Source organism: Nycticebus coucang, chromosome 3, assembly GCF_027406575.1.
Source record: "Nycticebus coucang isolate mNycCou1 chromosome 3, mNycCou1.pri, whole genome shotgun sequence".
NCBI classification, from domain to species: domain Eukaryota; kingdom Metazoa; phylum Chordata; class Mammalia; order Primates; family Lorisidae; genus Nycticebus; species Nycticebus coucang.
In genome coordinates, this window is record NC_069782.1 from 9344072 (window position 1) to 9360717 (window position 16646).

Sequence of the window (16646 nt, forward strand, 5' to 3'; positions counted from 1 at the left end):
AGTATTTCTGAAAGCCAGCTGCCAGATAGTGGGTCTGTTCCCAGGAGGCCGCAGCCCGTGGAAATGTCAAGTGCCTGTCTCTGCTCTAGGCTGACATCACCTCCATGTGGGCACAAAGCATGTGCTCATGTTGAGCCTGTCGAGATTGGCAGAGAGCTGCATCTTTGTGTGATTTCAAAACAGGGGGCCCAGAAAGAAGAATCATGAAAGATGCCCTTGTCAGAGGAAATGTTCCAGAGCCTGGCCCAGGGCCTCCTCTGTACCTCTGGTGAGAACAGACAAGAACCACACCCACTGCCCAACATCTGGGTTCTAGAAGTTGCAGGAAATGCTGACTTAGCACCTGCTCACACGGGGGCCTGGGCCGGCCTTGGCCCCTTCACCATACCCATACCTTCAGTGTGTGCGGTGGGGGTGGAGATCTCAGCTAATGCTATTGTGACCTATGTTGGCCCAGTTTCCACATTGGCAGGACAAGGTAGCTTTTACTTCCCATAGCTATGGCGACTCAGATATGTACGACCTTCATCTCGTACATGAAAGAACCAAGGCCCAGCCTAAGTAACTCGTCCAAGGTCAACTATTTCCTCATTCCTTCACTCATTCAACAGTTGTGTGAGGGACCCCTGTGCACTGGCCCTCCCCTGGGGCCATGACCCAGGGGAATAGAGAGACAGAGCCCCTTGCTTGTGGAGGAGGTCTCTTTGTGGGCGAGGAGCAACACAGATAAAGGAACAGGAAAGGTCACACTGGAAGTTTCTGTGGCGAAAACTGAAGAGGTAGGTGGGCAGTGGGTGGCATGGGGGCCAGGCAGGCCTCTCTCTGGAGGCAGCATTTGTGCTGAGATCTGAGGGACAAGAAGGAACCAGCTGTGCCAAGAGCACTATCAGGTTCTCTGCCTATCAAAGTCAGAGCAGTCTGGGGTCACTCCAAACAGGTCCTGCTGCCACCACCAGGACTGGTGGGGACCACCCAATAAGGGTATTTTTGGGCAGCCTGCTTTGTGGCCCTGTAGCTGGCTCACCAGACCAGGACAGACCTGGGACAAGGGGGTTTATGAGGACCAGGTGGAGTCTGGAGGACTTGGCTCTGTCTGGAGAAGCCTCGGAGGAATCGAGTGTTTTCTCCATCAAGGCTACAGAAGCTGGACAAGGCTGGGGAGGATCCATAACCCTGCACCAGCAGCCTGCCCTGTGTCAAACACTGTTGTGGAAATGGGTGGCATGCAGTGACCTATCCCTGTCCACAGAGCTCCACCTGGCCACACTGGCTCTCGATTCTTGTTTTGACCCTTGGCCTTTTCTTAAGTTCTCAAACCACTCCCCCTTGCTCCACTAATGGGAACTCAGGGCCCGAAACAGTGTCTCTCTTGTCTCCATTTCCCCAGGAGACAGGCTCAAATGCAGCTAAATGATCAATGCCGGGGATAGGGGACAAGACCAACAGGGCCTGGTTCCAGACTGTAATCCCAGCACTCTGGGAGGCCATTATGGGAGAATACCTGGAACTCAGGAGTTCAAGACCAGCCTGAGCAAGAATGAGACACTGTCTTGATTAAAAATGGAAATAGCAGGGGTGGCACTTGTGGCTCAAAAGAGTAGGGCACCGGCCCCATGTGCCAGAGGGGGTGGGTTCAAACCCAGCCCTGGCCAAAAACTGCAAATAAATAAATAAAATAAAACAAAAAATGGAAATAGCAGTGGGTGTGATGGTAGGCGCCTGTAGTCCCAGCTACTTCGGAGGCTGGGGCAGGAAGATCCTTGAACTTAGGAGTATGAGACTGATGTCACAGCACACTAGCCTGGGCCACAGAGTGAGACTCTTGATGCCCCCAAAAAAGAAAGCTTGGGGTGGCCAGTGGCCATGTGACCAGGACTGTGCCTGAGCCCATCTATACCTCAGCTACTCACCACATCTCTCAGGTGGCTGGGCTGACGCTGTACCTTGAGTGTTCCAGGGCTATGGTGGTCATTAGGACCTCCAACCAGACAGCTGTGGAAGCCAAGAGGGAACAGATCCTGAAAGGACACTCTGCAGGCAGAGCCCTGCAGCAGGGAGTGGAGGGGCATCCGGGGCCCCCAGGCCGTGCCAGACAGAGCTTGGCTTTGTTCCTCTGCAGATGCAGCTTCGGTTCTGCTGCAGATGCTCTTTTTAGAAGGATGAGTTCTTAAGTCCCAGAAGCAGGAAGAGGCACTCTGTGACTAGTATTTATAGAAAATCCGTCACAAAATAAAACCAAATAAAGCAAACTAGCTAGCAAGAGGGCAAGACCGCTGCCCTGGTGACCTGAGCACTGGGTGGCCACAGAACCACTCATGCCAAGACCCTGGGCTCTTGCTCAGGTGGGGGTGGGGCAGCACAACAGCCCTGCCACCACCCACAGCTGGTGGACCTGGCTTGAGGCAGGCAAATCTGTGTCACCTTATTCAGGTGGGCATGACCTAGGTGGGCGGGGAGCAGGGGTGAGGCATGCTTTCCCCTATGCTGTGAGGGCAACAGCATGGACTGTAGCACAGTGGCCTGGAGTCAGCCCTGACACTTAGAAGCCTGCTACCTGTGGCTCAACAACCTCTAGGGCAGTGAGCAGGGAGGCACCCATCTCCTAGGCTGTAACAGAAGACAGAAGCAACACCACCATCAACACTTCGTGTAATACCACCATTTATTCCTTCTCTATTGCATTAAGAAAGTGATTCTGTTTCCACAGACCAAACAGCATCATAGAGATATTCTCAGAAGAGAATTCCCTTACTTCCCAAGCCTCTGTGACTAACTTTAAATCCACTCACCTGCAGGACAGATATGGTCTCAGAGCAGAGGGGGCATCAAGGCATGCTGTGGCATTCCTGCCTCCCCCTGGCACTGCACTGGGCTTCAGGGAAGTGGATTCCTGGGCCACAGAGCCGGCAGGGGGTTTGGGATAGGCCTTTGACTTTTCAGAGACTATGCACACTGGGGGCCACACAGCAGCACTGGCCACTCCCTGGTGAGCTCCATCTGGGGCCTCCTGAGGGAGGGAGGCCAGGAGGGGCAGCAGAACCCAGTGAGGCCCTGGATACTGCCGAAATGGCCACAGGTTTGCGCAAGGTGCAAGCCTCTGGGCTGCTCCCTCCTCTGAACACAGGAGAGGCAATCCCAACTCACAGCCCTGGTAGCACCCTGGTCCCTGAAGGCAGAGAACATGTGTGAAATATTCTAACTCAGGCCTTCGCCCAGCCTGACTCTTCCCTGTGTGTTTGCAGGAATAGTGCACATCCCTAAAGCCTTTGGCCTCCCAGAGCACTGCGTCTCAGTAAATTTCTTCTCTCTTGGAGCTACTTTCCATTCTTCTTTCAAGGGAGGCTCTACTGTCTGGCTTGGAGCCCTGCTTACTACCCAGCAGCCAACAGAGGCTCATCAGCTGTGGAAAAAACTGTCCACTCAGTTGCTCCCCTGCTGCTGGTCCTCCTTAGAACCAGCATGGGAAGCTCCAGGCAGGAGCCAGCTTACCCTGAGTCAGGGCCTAACAAGAGTAGCCACTGCCGCAGTTCAGACAGGGCATGCCCACCCCTGGGGAAGCCCAGGTGCCTGGCCCACTCTCCTTTGACAGCTCCAGGAACAAGGCTTCTCTTACCCGAGCTCCCTTCGTCTTCCTGGGCCCTCACTGCTGACAACTAGGGCAGGTCCAGGAATAGGGCCCAGGGACAAGTGTGGACACCGACCTGGGTTTCCACTTGGGATCTAGGAGCACAGGCTGAGAGGCTGGAGAAAGGAAACCACCTCCCAGAGGCAAGGGGCACTTGCAGCAGCCATGGGCTTTTCCAGAGGAGGCAGTGGTGGGAAGCCTTGAGAACAGCGTCTGCTGGGCTCATGGCAGTTGGGGTTCACGGCACCACTTCTTCCCATTCTGCCACGCACTGCAGAAAGCCCTTCAGGGGGGCCTGCAGGCTGGCCAGAGCTCCTCGCTTGGGTCCCCTGTTCTCAGAAACTATGATGGTCCTCACTGAGGCTGCTGGGGTGGGTGTGGCCTCCTGTGCAGTGATAAGGTGCAGAACTCAGGTCCAGTCTGCGTTCCCACTCTCTAAGCCCCATGAGCTATGGGACAGTCAGATGCAGGCTGGAGACAGGGAACCCACTGGCCACTGTGGCATAGGCAAATGTCAAGAAGAGGCTAATCCCTGTCCTACCCCACCACTGGACCCCTCATCCCCATGCCACGCACTGCTTAGGCTGCACTTCCTGGCTGTGCTATGGTGCCGTCATCACGCTCTGCTCGCCATGGTCCACACTCCAGAGGCGATAAAACTCAGCAAAGTCCACATAGGGCTCGACTCGGCCGTCCTCGCCAGGTGGGAGAGAGTGGGCAGGCCGGGAGCGGAAGAGGCCCCCGTCAGAGCTGGAGCTGCTGCTTTGGGTGTGTGTGTTGGTGGACTGCAGGGTCAGGGTTGGGCTCTGGCTGTGGGATGACAGGAGGGGGTCAGTCAGGGGCAGCTAGGTCAAGGGGGCTTTGACTCCCACCTGGGGACAACCCTGCCTCTACCAGCCCCTTGGACAGTAGACCTTTCTGGGAAAGACGACCATAAGAGCCGGCCTGTAGCTGGACACTGTGGGTAATCCTAGCACTTTGGAAGGTTGAGGTGGGTGGATTGCCTGACCTCAGGAGTTCGAGATCAGCCTGAGCAAGAGCAAGACCCCATCTCTACTAAAAATAAGAAAGCTAGCCAGACATAGTGGCAGGCGTCTGTAGTCCCAAGTACTTGGGAGGCTGAGGCAGGAGGATCACTTGAGCCTAGGAGATGGAAGTTGCTATGAGGAATGACGGCCTAGCACTCTAGTCTGGGCAACGGAATAAGACTCTGCCTCAAAAAACAAGAACAAAAGATAAATGCATTTTTAAAGGCAGCTGCATGTGGCTGCTTAAATTAAGTTAAATAAAATAGAACACTTGGTTCAAATGCTTAATAACCACAGGTGGTCAGTGGCTACTGTGTGGACAGTATAGACATGGAACACTCTGTGGCCAGAGGAAGGGGTGCTGGGCAGCGCCAAGCCACCAAGCATTCATTCTAGTCTCTCGGCCTGTCCTGACCCACACTGCACTCATCACACGTTGGCAGGGTGTCTTCTTTCAAAAAAAAAATTACCCCCTTAGGCCACTGGGGACAGGCCCCAGCGAGCTGTCACAGAGCATAGAGTGGAAGAACCAGGAACTGCCTGTTAGTCCTGCCCAGCACCAGCACTGGCCAGCCCATGGCAGGGCCACACTGCTGACTGCTCAGATGCTAGAGGGAGGGAAGAGGCTGATGAGAGCAGGGGTTACAGGGAGAGGACAAGGAACTTGCCTGGGGCCACAACAGCCACATTCTGCTTTGTGGACACAGCTGGCAGCTTCCTTTGGGCAGCCTCGCGGGGTGGTGGGGAGGCCACCACCCCCTCCTGCACCCAAGATGCCCACTGAACTTGCTCGGCTGCCTGGCAGGCCCTTCCAGGCCATTGGCAGCTGCATTGTTAGCAGCAACAATACAAGGGCAGGGAGAGAGGCAGGCCCCTGGAGAGGCGGAGGCAAACAGGGCCACTCCTCCCCAGGGTTCTAATTAGCCACATCCTGCTCAGCTCCATCCTCACCGTCCTCGTGTGGGCTGGGTGTGGCATCTCTATTATTCTATGCAGGGCTGGAATGTGGAAACCAGATCCTGGTCCCCTGGTGTGGGGGGTGGAGGCTGTGCATTCCACAGAAGTGAAGGAGTGGGGGAGACTCCAGACCTGTCAGGCAGGTCTGTGGGGGGTGGAGCTCTGCCCACACCCCTCAAGCTATGCCCCCATCTCTCCCCCGACCCCCACCCAGGCCTTAAACTAAACTCACTTCAAAGCTAAAATAGAATATTACAGTCCGAGAGCATGGGACAAGACAGTATAGGCCAAACAATGTCCCCCAAGCACAGATACTGCAGGAAGGCCATCCTACATCACACACTCCCAAATGGGAGAAAAGAACAAGAGGAACTTCCTGTTGAATGAAAACTAGTTATGGGGGCCTACGAGTAAATAGAAACAGTAGGTTGTCACCATCATCTGCCTGTCTGGACACCCCACTTGTCCCCACCCTGCCCCCAAGCCTCTAGCCCATCCCAGGCTGCAACAGCTCAGTAGGACTGAGCCTTCCTGCCCCTGCTTCTAGGGAGGCCACCCTTACCAAAATGGAGTAGGGGGATTTGGGAGACACACACCCCAGGGCATCTCCCCCATGATTACTCAGCCACAGGACTTGGCTCCATGGCCATTTCTGTTCAGGTACCCCAGGGCTGATCCCAGGACACAACATGGGGTGAGAGCGGGGCATGAGACTTACTTGGTGAGGGTAGGGGTGGCTTCATCCAAGGTGGGGGCACTGGGAGCCCCATTAACCATCTGGCTCTGGGAGGGCATGACGAGAGAGAGGGTCACACTGGTCTTGCTGGTGCTCTGGGCGCTTGAGTAAGGCACGGACACAGGGTACACACGTCCCCCTGCAGTTTGGGGGGGAAAGACAGCAGTAGGCATAGGCAGTGGCTGAGGGAGGAAGCCGGACCGGGAGCACAGCTGCTTCAATCCTGACAGGGGTGGTGTCTGAGAGCTGAGAGCGTGGGTGGTGGTCATGCCTGTCCCTGCACGGGTCCCTACGCTCCAGTATGACCTCCTGTCCCTTGAGACAGCTCAAGAGGAGTGGTCCTTGGCAGAGACTCTACCAGCCAGGCCAAGATCCCCTTTCAGCAGGAAAGCCTGTTATTGCCCAGAACAGGAACAGAATCAGTGCTCAAGTCACCTCAATGAAAGGGTTACTGCCCAACTTCCCACGGATGCTTTAATCCAGAGGATAAGTTTGCTCCTAGTTGAGGTTGACCCAATAAAAATATGGTTGCAATAACAACAAGCCAGAGAAACTCCAGTAACCCCGGTGTCCACAGGAGAACAAACCCATCTGGGGACACTTGGGCTCTAAGGTTTGCTTGTTTAAAAAAGGAAAAGAACAGCAGCCTCAGGATCTGAAGGTCCTAACATTGAGCAGCTCTGGAGGGAGCACAACAAAAAACAGTCACCATTTTTCCCCAGTAACTTGGTTTAAGAATTAAAACAGCAGAAAATCTGTGTGTGAGTTGTACGGTGAAGAAAAAATAAAAAGTAGAGAGTAAAGTATTGGCTCAGAGGCCATAGCTCAGTGGTTAGGCGGCGGCCACATACACCGGGGCTGGTGGGTTCAAACCTGGCCCAGGCTAGCTACACAAAGAAAACTGCAACAAAAAAATAGCCGGGCGTTGTGACAGGAGCCTGTAGTCCCTGCTATTCGTGAGGCTGAGGCAAGAGAATCATTTGCTTAAGCCCAAGAGTTTGAGGTTGCTGTGAGCTCTAACACCATGGCACTCTAACAAGGGTGACGTCCGTCTCAAAAAAAAAAAAAGAAAGAAAGAAAGTAAAGTATCACTCTCTATTCCCCAACTGTGGCCAGAGGCAGAACCAGGCTTTAGGGCCTGACCATCTGTCCACATGCCCAACCTCAGCTAGGCCTCTTCTTTATTGATTCTCAGTTTCTTCTTCTGAAAAAGGGGGTGCCACCTGTCTCGGGGTTGCTGATGAGAAAATAACACAGCTAATGCACCTGGCACATAGTAGGCCCCCAACTGGTGGCCTTGTGGCTCTGCAAATTGCTTGCTCACACATTCAGGTCTTTAGGAGGAAAATTAGGTAGTTTTATCTTCATTTTACAGACAAAAGGCAAAGATCAGTACCCAGATCAGAAAGGCTGAAAGTTAGAGTGCCTGGATTATAAGCACTCGAAGCCAGTTCTCCTTCTCCACCTCCATGCCAGGCAGCAAGGCCACTACCTCGGCCACTCTGCACCCAGCTACAGCCCCTAAAGGCATCCTGTCTGCATGGCACACCTACCTGGGGCTGGCGTTGGTGTGGGCTGGCTCATTTCACCCAGTGGGTAGCCGAAGTTCCTCACCAGCAGGGTCATGTCCTCGTGCCGTGGGCAGAACTTGGCACGCTCCCCACCACTGGCAAAGGTGTCTCCATGGATGCGCCTCACCCGGTCAACCACAGCCTGGGCCACTGCATCCAGGGAGGTCTGCTTGGCAAACTCAGTGTCAATCATGGCAGCGATCTCCTGAGGAAAGGAGAACAAGATGCTGGTGAGGAACAAGAGATAGCCTGGAACTCTGGCCCCAGACCCCTCAATCAGGAGACTCAGGGATATCCCACTGGCCCAGCAGGTGGAGGAAGTCCTAGCCAACCAAACTTGAAATCTGAGTTTTTCAAGGTATTCAGGATAATCTTTCTAGAACTTTTTCATTAGAAAAGATATAACAACTTGCAATCTCTCCAATTATTAGCTTCAAAAATGGGGATAATGTCCACTTCACTGAGTTACTATGGGGATTAAATAGCATAATGGATGTATGAGCACTCTGCACACCACATGGCATTGTTATTAGGCTTTATTATTGTAGGCTATAATATGTCAGGGATTTTAGGAGGAATTCATTCTGGGGGTACAGGATGAAGACATGGTCCCTGTCCTCAGAGTGGTCACTGTCTAGCATAAAGATGTTCCTTGACTTAGGATGGGGCTATACCTTAATAAACCCATCATAAGTTGCAAACAACTTAAGTTGAAAGTGTAGTTGGTACACCTCAGCCGATGAACACTACAGCTTGGCCTAGCCTATGCTCAGAACACGGATATTAGCCTATAGTGGGCTAACGACTAACACAACTAACACAGAATCTATTTTATAATAAAGCACTGAATATCTCATGTAGTGTACTGAATATAGGACTGTAAGTAAAAAACAGAATGTTTTTTTATGCCTTAAGTACCCAGATTGATGGGCACTTAAAGTACGTTTTCTACTGAATGCACACAACTTTCACACCATCATAAAGTTGAAAAATCCTACATTGAACCATCGTAAGTTAGGTTATCTGTATTCTAGAACTTAGTAGAAGCCGCTGGATAATTCTATCATGAAGACCAAAAAAGAAAAAAAAAAGGTGGCTCAGTGCCTGTGGCTCAAGTGGCTAAAGCGCCAGCCACATACACCTGAGCTGGCGGATTCAAATCCAGCCCGGGGCCTGCCAAACAACAATGACGGCTACGACCAAAAAATAGCTGGGCGTTGTGGCGGACGCCTGTAGTCCCAGCTACTTGGGAGGCTGAGGCAAGAGAATCGCTTAAGCCCAGGAGTTGGAGGTTGCTGTGAGCTAAGATGCCACGGCACTCTACCCAGGGTGACAGCTTGAGGGTCTGTCTCAAAAAAAAAAGGAAAAAAAAGGAAGAAAAAAAATCACATCGACAAAAATATTAGAAACAAAACCACTCAGACCGTACTCTGAGTCTATATGATGGGTGGTCTAGTCTCTTAGAGAAGGAGAGCAGGTGCAGCTGAGAGAAAATGACCTGGATGTGGGGAAGGGGCTCAGGTTTATCCCTAACCAACTATGTCACCTCAGGCAAGACCCTGAACCCCCAGGGCCCCAAGTTCCCAACCTACATGGGAATAAGCTCCTGAACCCCCTGCGTTAAGTGTTACAAGTCTGTTAGAAGGGATGATAAGATAAACAGGTGGAAAACTCAACATGGGATCAGGGCATAGGTAAGCACTTTTTCTTCATGGTCTTTAATTTAAAAGGACAAAAAAGAAAAGGTTATCTTCCTCTAAAAAGCACAGACAGAAGAATATAATCTGAACTTATTTTAGCCACCCTGCAATCCGAGGTCAGATAAAGGCAGCTTTCCCTCAAAACCATCCATACGGTGACTGTCCCCAGGTCATGTGCTGGTGACAACTGCCTGCTGTGTATACTACCAGGTGTAGGAAAAATAAGCAGCTCTCACCGGCTGGGGACCTATGGTTAGCACACCTGACCCTACCACACACCCACCAAGGTAGATGTCACCGTCACCACTGTGGAGCTGGGATTATACCACACGTTATATGCCTCTCAGAGGGGAGTGAAGCCCTAGGCAAGAAGTGATGGAGTACAGGACTAGGCCCTGGCCAGTGCTCTCTGCAGCAGGCCACACCCCTTTCTGGGCTTTCCTCCTGGGCCAGGCCCCTTCCTGGAGGTCCTAGAGCAATACTGTGCCCGTGGAAACCTTCCCTGTAGGCCTCGCTTAGACCCTAGGGACTGACAGTGCTTCAAGCCTAGAATGAGCAAAGCTTTGGGCTAAGTGGGTGTTTTCAGAACACAGGGCTTTTCCTTCTCCCAGAGTTATTTTTTATAGAGCTGGGGCCTCACCGTATTGCCCAGGCTTGTCTCGAACTCCTGGCCTCCTGCCTTGGCCTCCCAAAGAGTGGGATTACAGGAGTGAGCTGCCCCACTTAGCTTTGAACCCAGAGATAGAACTTAGGAATCAGAGCTCTGGGTGGCCAGCAGGTCAGCCATGCTCTGCAGCCCCTGGTTCACCTAGGCCCAGCTTACCTGGTTGGCCTGCCCAGGCCCATGGGCTGCCTCCAGGGCTTTATACAGCCCTTCAGACATCAGCACCAGGAAGCCGGTAACCCCATCCAGTGGTTGTGCACCATGGATTTCTGGCTCTGCAATGATTGGTTTGGACTTGGCAGCACTATGAGGAGAGAGTGAAGGGAAGAGCTTTGTTGGGAATGGCCCCAGGTGGATGCTGATTCTGCTGAGGGGAGGAATCTACACCCAGAACATAAAATACAATACATAACCTGACAAGAGGAAAAGAAATAGAAGAAAAAGAAAATCAGAAAACACACCCAACTTCTTATAATACCTACTAAAATAAAGCTCAGAGGAGCCAGAAAAATTGGCAGGTGACTAAGGTCATGAAAGCCTGATTCTGATGGTTTTGTATCTCTTATCCACAGATCCTGGGTGGTGGCAAGGTAGGGCATGGGCCACCAAGAGGAAGAGGTTACCTTTTACACATGATCTTAGCCAAAAGGCCGAGAAGTGATGAGAGAGAGAGGTTATCTTTTTTTTTTTTTTTTTTTTTTTTTTTTTTTTTTGGTAGAGACAGAGTCTCACTGTACCGCCCTCTGGTAGAGTGCCCTGGCGTCACACGGCTCACAGCAACCTCTAACTCTTGGGCTTACGCGATTCTCTTGCCTCAGCCTCCTGAGCAGCTGGGACTACAGGCGCCCGCCACAACACCCGGCTATTTTTTTTTGTTGCAGTTTGGCCGGGGCTGGGTTTGAACCCGCCACCCTCGGCATATGGGGCCGGCGCCCTACTCACTGAGCCACAGGCGCCGCCCCGAGAGGTTATCTTTTAAAAGACCACTACTCTGGGCGGCGCCTGTGGCTCAAGGAGTAGGGCGCCGGTCCCATATGCCGGAGGTGGCCGGTTCAAACCCAGCCCCGGCCAAAAACCACAAAAAAAAAAAAAAAAAAAAAAAAAAAGAATAAAAGACCACTACTCTTACTATCACTTGGGCTCCTCTGAGACAGGTGTCCAAGCCAGCTAAGACCCCAGACATACTCTCTACATGCACGGGGATCATTTTTTACTGATGTGGTATCAGAGTCACAAATGTCAAAAAGACCCAATATGTGTACGAGTAAAGTCTGGAAACATCAGTAGCAGCTGGAATCCTACTGACAGTTACAAAGAATGATGTCGCCCAACAGCAGGTAGGCAGGAATGGAGAGATGAGCATCTTTTGTTTTTTAACTTTTTTTTTTGCAGTATTTGGCCGGGGCTGGGTCTGAACCCACCATCTCCGGCATATGGGGCTGGCGCCCTACTCCTTGAGCCACAGGCACCGCCTTTTTAACTATTTTTTAGAGACAGGCTCTCACTCTGTTGTCCAGGCTAGGGAGCAATAGCATAATCATAGCTCACTTCAGCCTTGAACTTCTGGGCTCAAGCAGTCCTCCTGCCTCAGCCTCCCCAGTACCTAGGACTACAGGTGCCTGCTACCACACAAAGCTAATTTCTAACAGATTTTTAGAGAGAGGGTCTGGCTGTGTTGCTCAGGCTGGTCTTGAACTCCTGCCTTCGAGCAATGCTTTCATCTTAGCCTCCCAAAATTGCTGGGATTATAGATGTGATCTACCACGCCCAGCCAGGGATGGGCACCAACAACAGCAAGGTGCCTGTGAACTTACCCCAATTCATCAAGTCATATGTATTAAATATGTGTGCAGTTTTTGTCAGTCATATCTTGAGGGTTTTTTTTTTTTTTTTTTTGAGACAGAGTCTCACTTTGGCAGCCTTGGTAGAGTACAGTGGCATCACAGCACACAGCAATCTCAAACTCTTGGGCTCAAGTGATTCTCTTGTCTCAGCCTCCCAAGTAGTTGGGACTACAGGCACCCGCCTGCCACAACGCCCAGCCATTTTTAGAGATGGATCTTGCTCTTACTCAGGCTGGTCTCAAACCTGTAAGCTCAGCAATTTACTGCCTTGGCCTCCCAGAGTGCTAGGATTATAGGTGTGAGCCACTGCATCCGGCCACCTCGAGATTTTTTTTAAAAAGAAAATAACCCTTACTTCACATGCCACTGGAGGGCAGGAAGAAAACAAGAGGGAGAGGCAGGACATGGGCAGGGTGTGGGGCATCTGTGGGTGTCCTGAGGATGCAGACTTCATGCAACACACACACATGCATGCATGTGTGCCCATGTGCGTGCACACAGAGATCAGAGGACAGGCAGCCCCTGGGGAGCGAGTCCTGGCTTGGGGTGGAAGACTTCTCATAGTATGCACTGTTTGAAGCATTTTAAACCACAGCTGACTTTCCAATAAAGCAAACAGGACCCCACAAAATAGGAACAAAAGGTCCAAATTCAATAGTTTAAATATCGGAAGGGCAAGGAGTTTTAACCCGTGCTTTTTAAGCCACAAGGCCTGGCCTCTGCTGATGGGGTCTTTGGCACAATTCTTCCAGGGCTCTATTCTAGCGATGACATTTAGTGCCGTGACTGGCATCACCAAGTACACACACATACTTCGAAAACACCATTTCACACACAGGTCAGCCAACAGTTAAGGACATAGGCTCTACATTCAGGCTACCCGCCTTTGAGTCTGCCTTAGTCCATAACTAGCCCTCTGACCAGCACAGGTGACCTCATGCCTCCATGCCTCAGTTTCCTCTTATGAAATGCCTTTGCAGTGGTGATGGTGCCCAGTGGGCCTGAGTAGGGAACAGAAAGTATGTATGGCGCCTTGCACAGCCTCCACACAACAAAGGCTTATGATTATCATTACTGTTCATTTTGCTGCTACAAGCACTTGGGTTACTCCCAGCACAGAAATACCCTTGGAGGGAAATTCCAATTTGTCTTACACCTGTGCCCAGCCCCAGTCATAGACAACACTGGGTGGCCAGGTGTGGTGGCTCACACCTATAATCCTAGCCCTCTGGGAGGCCAACGGGAGACCTGTTGGTCTCTGTCCATGCCAGGCACTTCATGCCAACTCTGGCTTCTCTTGCCAGCCCCTGGGGCACTGGCTACTGTCCCTGGCTTTCCCCAGGGCCCCAACCCAACTTTTGCCAGTCTGGCGTGACAGGACCCCAACTCCTGGCCTGCTAGTCCAGGGCCTGCCCCCTACCAACCTCTCTGGGAGGAAAAGTCTCTTTAGGCTCTGAACTCCTTCACCACCACCTCTACCCTGGAGCCTAAAATCTGCTTCTACCCCAGGCCTCTGGTCTTACAAATGATGGGGAGTGGGGGACAGCTGGCACCTACCTGAGCAGGTCAATGTCCGTGTAGCCGTATTTGACCTTATAGTCCCCAATGCGCCTGGTGCTCTCCTGCCCACAGATGATCCCTATTTGCTTGATCTTTCCTGTGTCCAAACCTGTCAGAGGAGGAAGGATGTAACAATCCCATTTTTTGTTCACAAAGAACAAAAAGAAGGGGACAGGGACATGTTTGTGAAAGCCAGGCAATGAAGACCTACTGAAGAGGATGTGAAGACAACACCAAGGTACCTGGAGGGCGGCGTCCTTGGTCCCCAACCCCATCAGAACACCACCCCCTGCCCAGAGCTCTTGGTGGGTACTCTAGCAGTGCCCAGCACCACCTTTGGTCTGCCAGCACTGAGCAGCAAGCTGCCCTCTGCTGTATGGGCCCCTCAAAGGGAGGGAGTGGCTACTGTGGCAGCTGGAATTAAAGGACTTTTTTGGCCTTTCTTAGCCTCCACCTTTAATAGTGAGTCCTGACTATGTGCTAATTACTTTAGGAAGTATTCTACAGGAATCAACTCTTGAGCCTCACCACCTTGAGGTAGGTTATTATTATCCTCCTAATAGATGAAGAAACTGAGGCACAGAAAATTTTAGTAACTTCCAGTCACCAAGTAGCAAGCAACTGAGCTGGGATCCAACCCAGGCAGGCTAGTCCCAGAGCCCAAGGTCACAGCCCCTCTGCTACACAACCTTGTCTACCTAGCCAACAAAGGAAGGCCTAGGGAAAGCCCACAGGGGTCAGGCCCTGCTCCCAGTGACCCCCCCACCCCACATTCTCCCCACTCACCCAGCTGTGAAAGGCGGAAGAGTTCATCCTCATTCTCTGTGGTGTGGTCCACATTTAGCTGTGTTACCTGAAGCCCATCCACCGTGGATTTGCATAAGAGAGCACGGTTTGTACCTGCAGCAGAATTTGAGCAGCTAAGCAAAGACCAAGCACAGGGAAAAATAGGACACAGAGAAAAGACAGAGAGAAAAGGCAGGCATCTCACACATAGACGTCAAAAGAGCAAAACAGGCTTAGAACACTGAGGAGAGTCACCAGTCAGGGACAGTTGATGATATTAAGGAATTAGGTTAAACTTTTATAATGTAATCATAGGATTATGATTTTAATAAAAAATACCTTTTCTCTAGAGGTATATACTGAAATATTTACGGATAACATGACAATGTCTGGGTTTGCTTCAAAATAATGTGGGGACAAAGGGCTACAGATGAAGCAAGATTGGCTATGAGGTGATGATAAGAGTTGAGGAAAGTTCATTAAATAATACTCACTCCATTATTTTGTATTTTAGAAGTTTTCCCACACTGAAATCTTAAGGAAAGGAGCAAGAGTTGGGGGACCTCAGGGTGGGGCCGCTACAGACTTCCTGCAGTAACTCTCACCCTGTAGCCTTCTCTGCTTCCCTGTCCTCCGCCCACAAATCCCGATGTTCCTGTCACCCACCCCCTCCCGCAGCTGTTTACGGGGATACTGAGTGAGGCCACTCAGAGATGGGTTGTGACTCTCAGGGCCACAGGCAGTGAGAGGCCTCACGTGAAACTCCTTTCTCCCTCCCAGCAGTGGCTGAGGCACTACTGTGGAATGAGGAAACACACCCAACAGCCTCAGAGGCTCTCGGTGCACCTAGGTGTCTGGAAAACACATGGCCAAATGACACACTGGCCTTCAAGCTGACCTCCTCTCCCCCAGACTCCCCACAACAGGAGGGCAGCTCACCGACATTGGCGACGTAGAGCTTGTTGTTGAGAAGGACCGCCACAACAGCCATGGCCCCGCCTGAAATCTCCCTCTCCAAAGCCTTGAGTCTCTCAAGGATCTTCTGATACTGAGGTAGCAACTGGTGCTGAGGGACACCCTAGAACCCATCATCAGAGGTCAGAGCAGCATGGGCCTCAGGATCTTCTCCCACCTCCCACGAGCAAGGCTGAGCCTGTGCTGCAGATCCAGGCCAGGAGATGACCTAACTCAGAGAACCAGAACTCAGAGGCTGGCTCTGCAAGGGCTGGGGGGTGATGTGAGCAGGTGAGTGAGCAGCCTGTGGATTGATTCAAGTCACAGGTCCTGGAAAGGTCTTTCCTCATGCCTGTCACTGTCGGGGTTGCTGCACCTCATGGTGAAGCTGTGCCCAGAGGGTGAGGGCAAATACATTGCCACTCTCCAGCATCCCCCATAACTCCTACTGCTCTGGCCCACTTATGTCAATGGCCTGAAAGTGACAAGGCAGCAAAAGCAAAAGCAGGCCTTGACTTGCTTCTCCTGGGATGTGGGCTGGGGTGTCACCTCCGGCAGCTGGGACTGAAGGCTCGCCTTCTCAGCCAGGGCATCATCAATGGACTCCAGGAAGCTTCTCTCCACCACATCAAAGGCCTGGGGGGCAGGGGACAGGGCAAAGGCTTGATCAAAACACCAATGTCACCTGCTCAAAAATACTATTAATAGGACAGCATCAAATTCACTGTATTTGCTGCAGGTCCTCCTATGATGGGAGCTTTACACACAGCATTTCTGTCCCCCACCCGGTGCTACAAAGCACCTGCTTCTTCCTGCAGACCAAGGTCTTTGACAAAAGACCCTCACCCCCATGGAAGAGGGCACACTGCACAGGTGGCATAAAGAGGGATCAGAAGCAGCAGACCACCCAGAAGCCACAAGCACAGGAACAGACCACCTGGTGTGAACTCCAGCTCTGCCACTCAGCCTCCTTATCTATGCGATGGAGGTAAGTGTTGGTCTGAGGGCAAAGTAAGGTGAGCCATCCTCTACACAGCACCCTGCCCAGAGAAACTGCCAGATCGACGACAGCTCCTATGATAACTACCTCTTCCAGGGAGGCTGCTGTCAAATCCTGCTGGCCTCTGGACATTGGTGACACTGACACCTTCCCCTAGTGTGGGATCTGCTGAGAATCACTGACATGGTAGCACAGAGGCCACGAAGGGCAGAAAGAGGCTG

At 51.9% G+C, this 16646-nt stretch overlaps 1 protein-coding gene across 2 annotated transcripts in view; it reads right to left on the reverse strand.

The window, feature by feature from the left end:
- Positions 1 to 2490: 2490 nt before the first annotated feature.
- TAB1 (TGF-beta activated kinase 1 (MAP3K7) binding protein 1) overlaps positions 2491 to 16646 on the reverse strand; it is a 35556-nt gene continuing 21400 nt past the window's right edge. The window contains exons 4-12 of one of the 2 annotated variants that reach the window (XM_053585995.1): positions 15975 to 16061; positions 15411 to 15549; positions 14472 to 14585; positions 13683 to 13794; positions 10441 to 10585; positions 7900 to 8122; positions 6329 to 6485; positions 4202 to 4435; positions 2491 to 4010 (exon numbers count right to left, since the gene is read on the reverse strand). In XM_053585995.1, the coding sequence (XP_053441970.1) occupies positions 4228 to 4435; positions 6329 to 6485; positions 7900 to 8122; positions 10441 to 10585; positions 13683 to 13794; positions 14472 to 14585; positions 15411 to 15549; positions 15975 to 16061 (1185 nt within the window). In that variant the 3' untranslated portion in view covers positions 2491 to 4010; positions 4202 to 4227. Of the gene's footprint in view, positions 4436 to 6328; positions 6486 to 7899; positions 8123 to 10440; positions 10586 to 13682; positions 13795 to 14471; positions 14586 to 15410; positions 15550 to 15974; positions 16062 to 16646 lie in introns of both variants that reach the window. The other variant, XM_053585994.1, reaches the window with a different exon arrangement.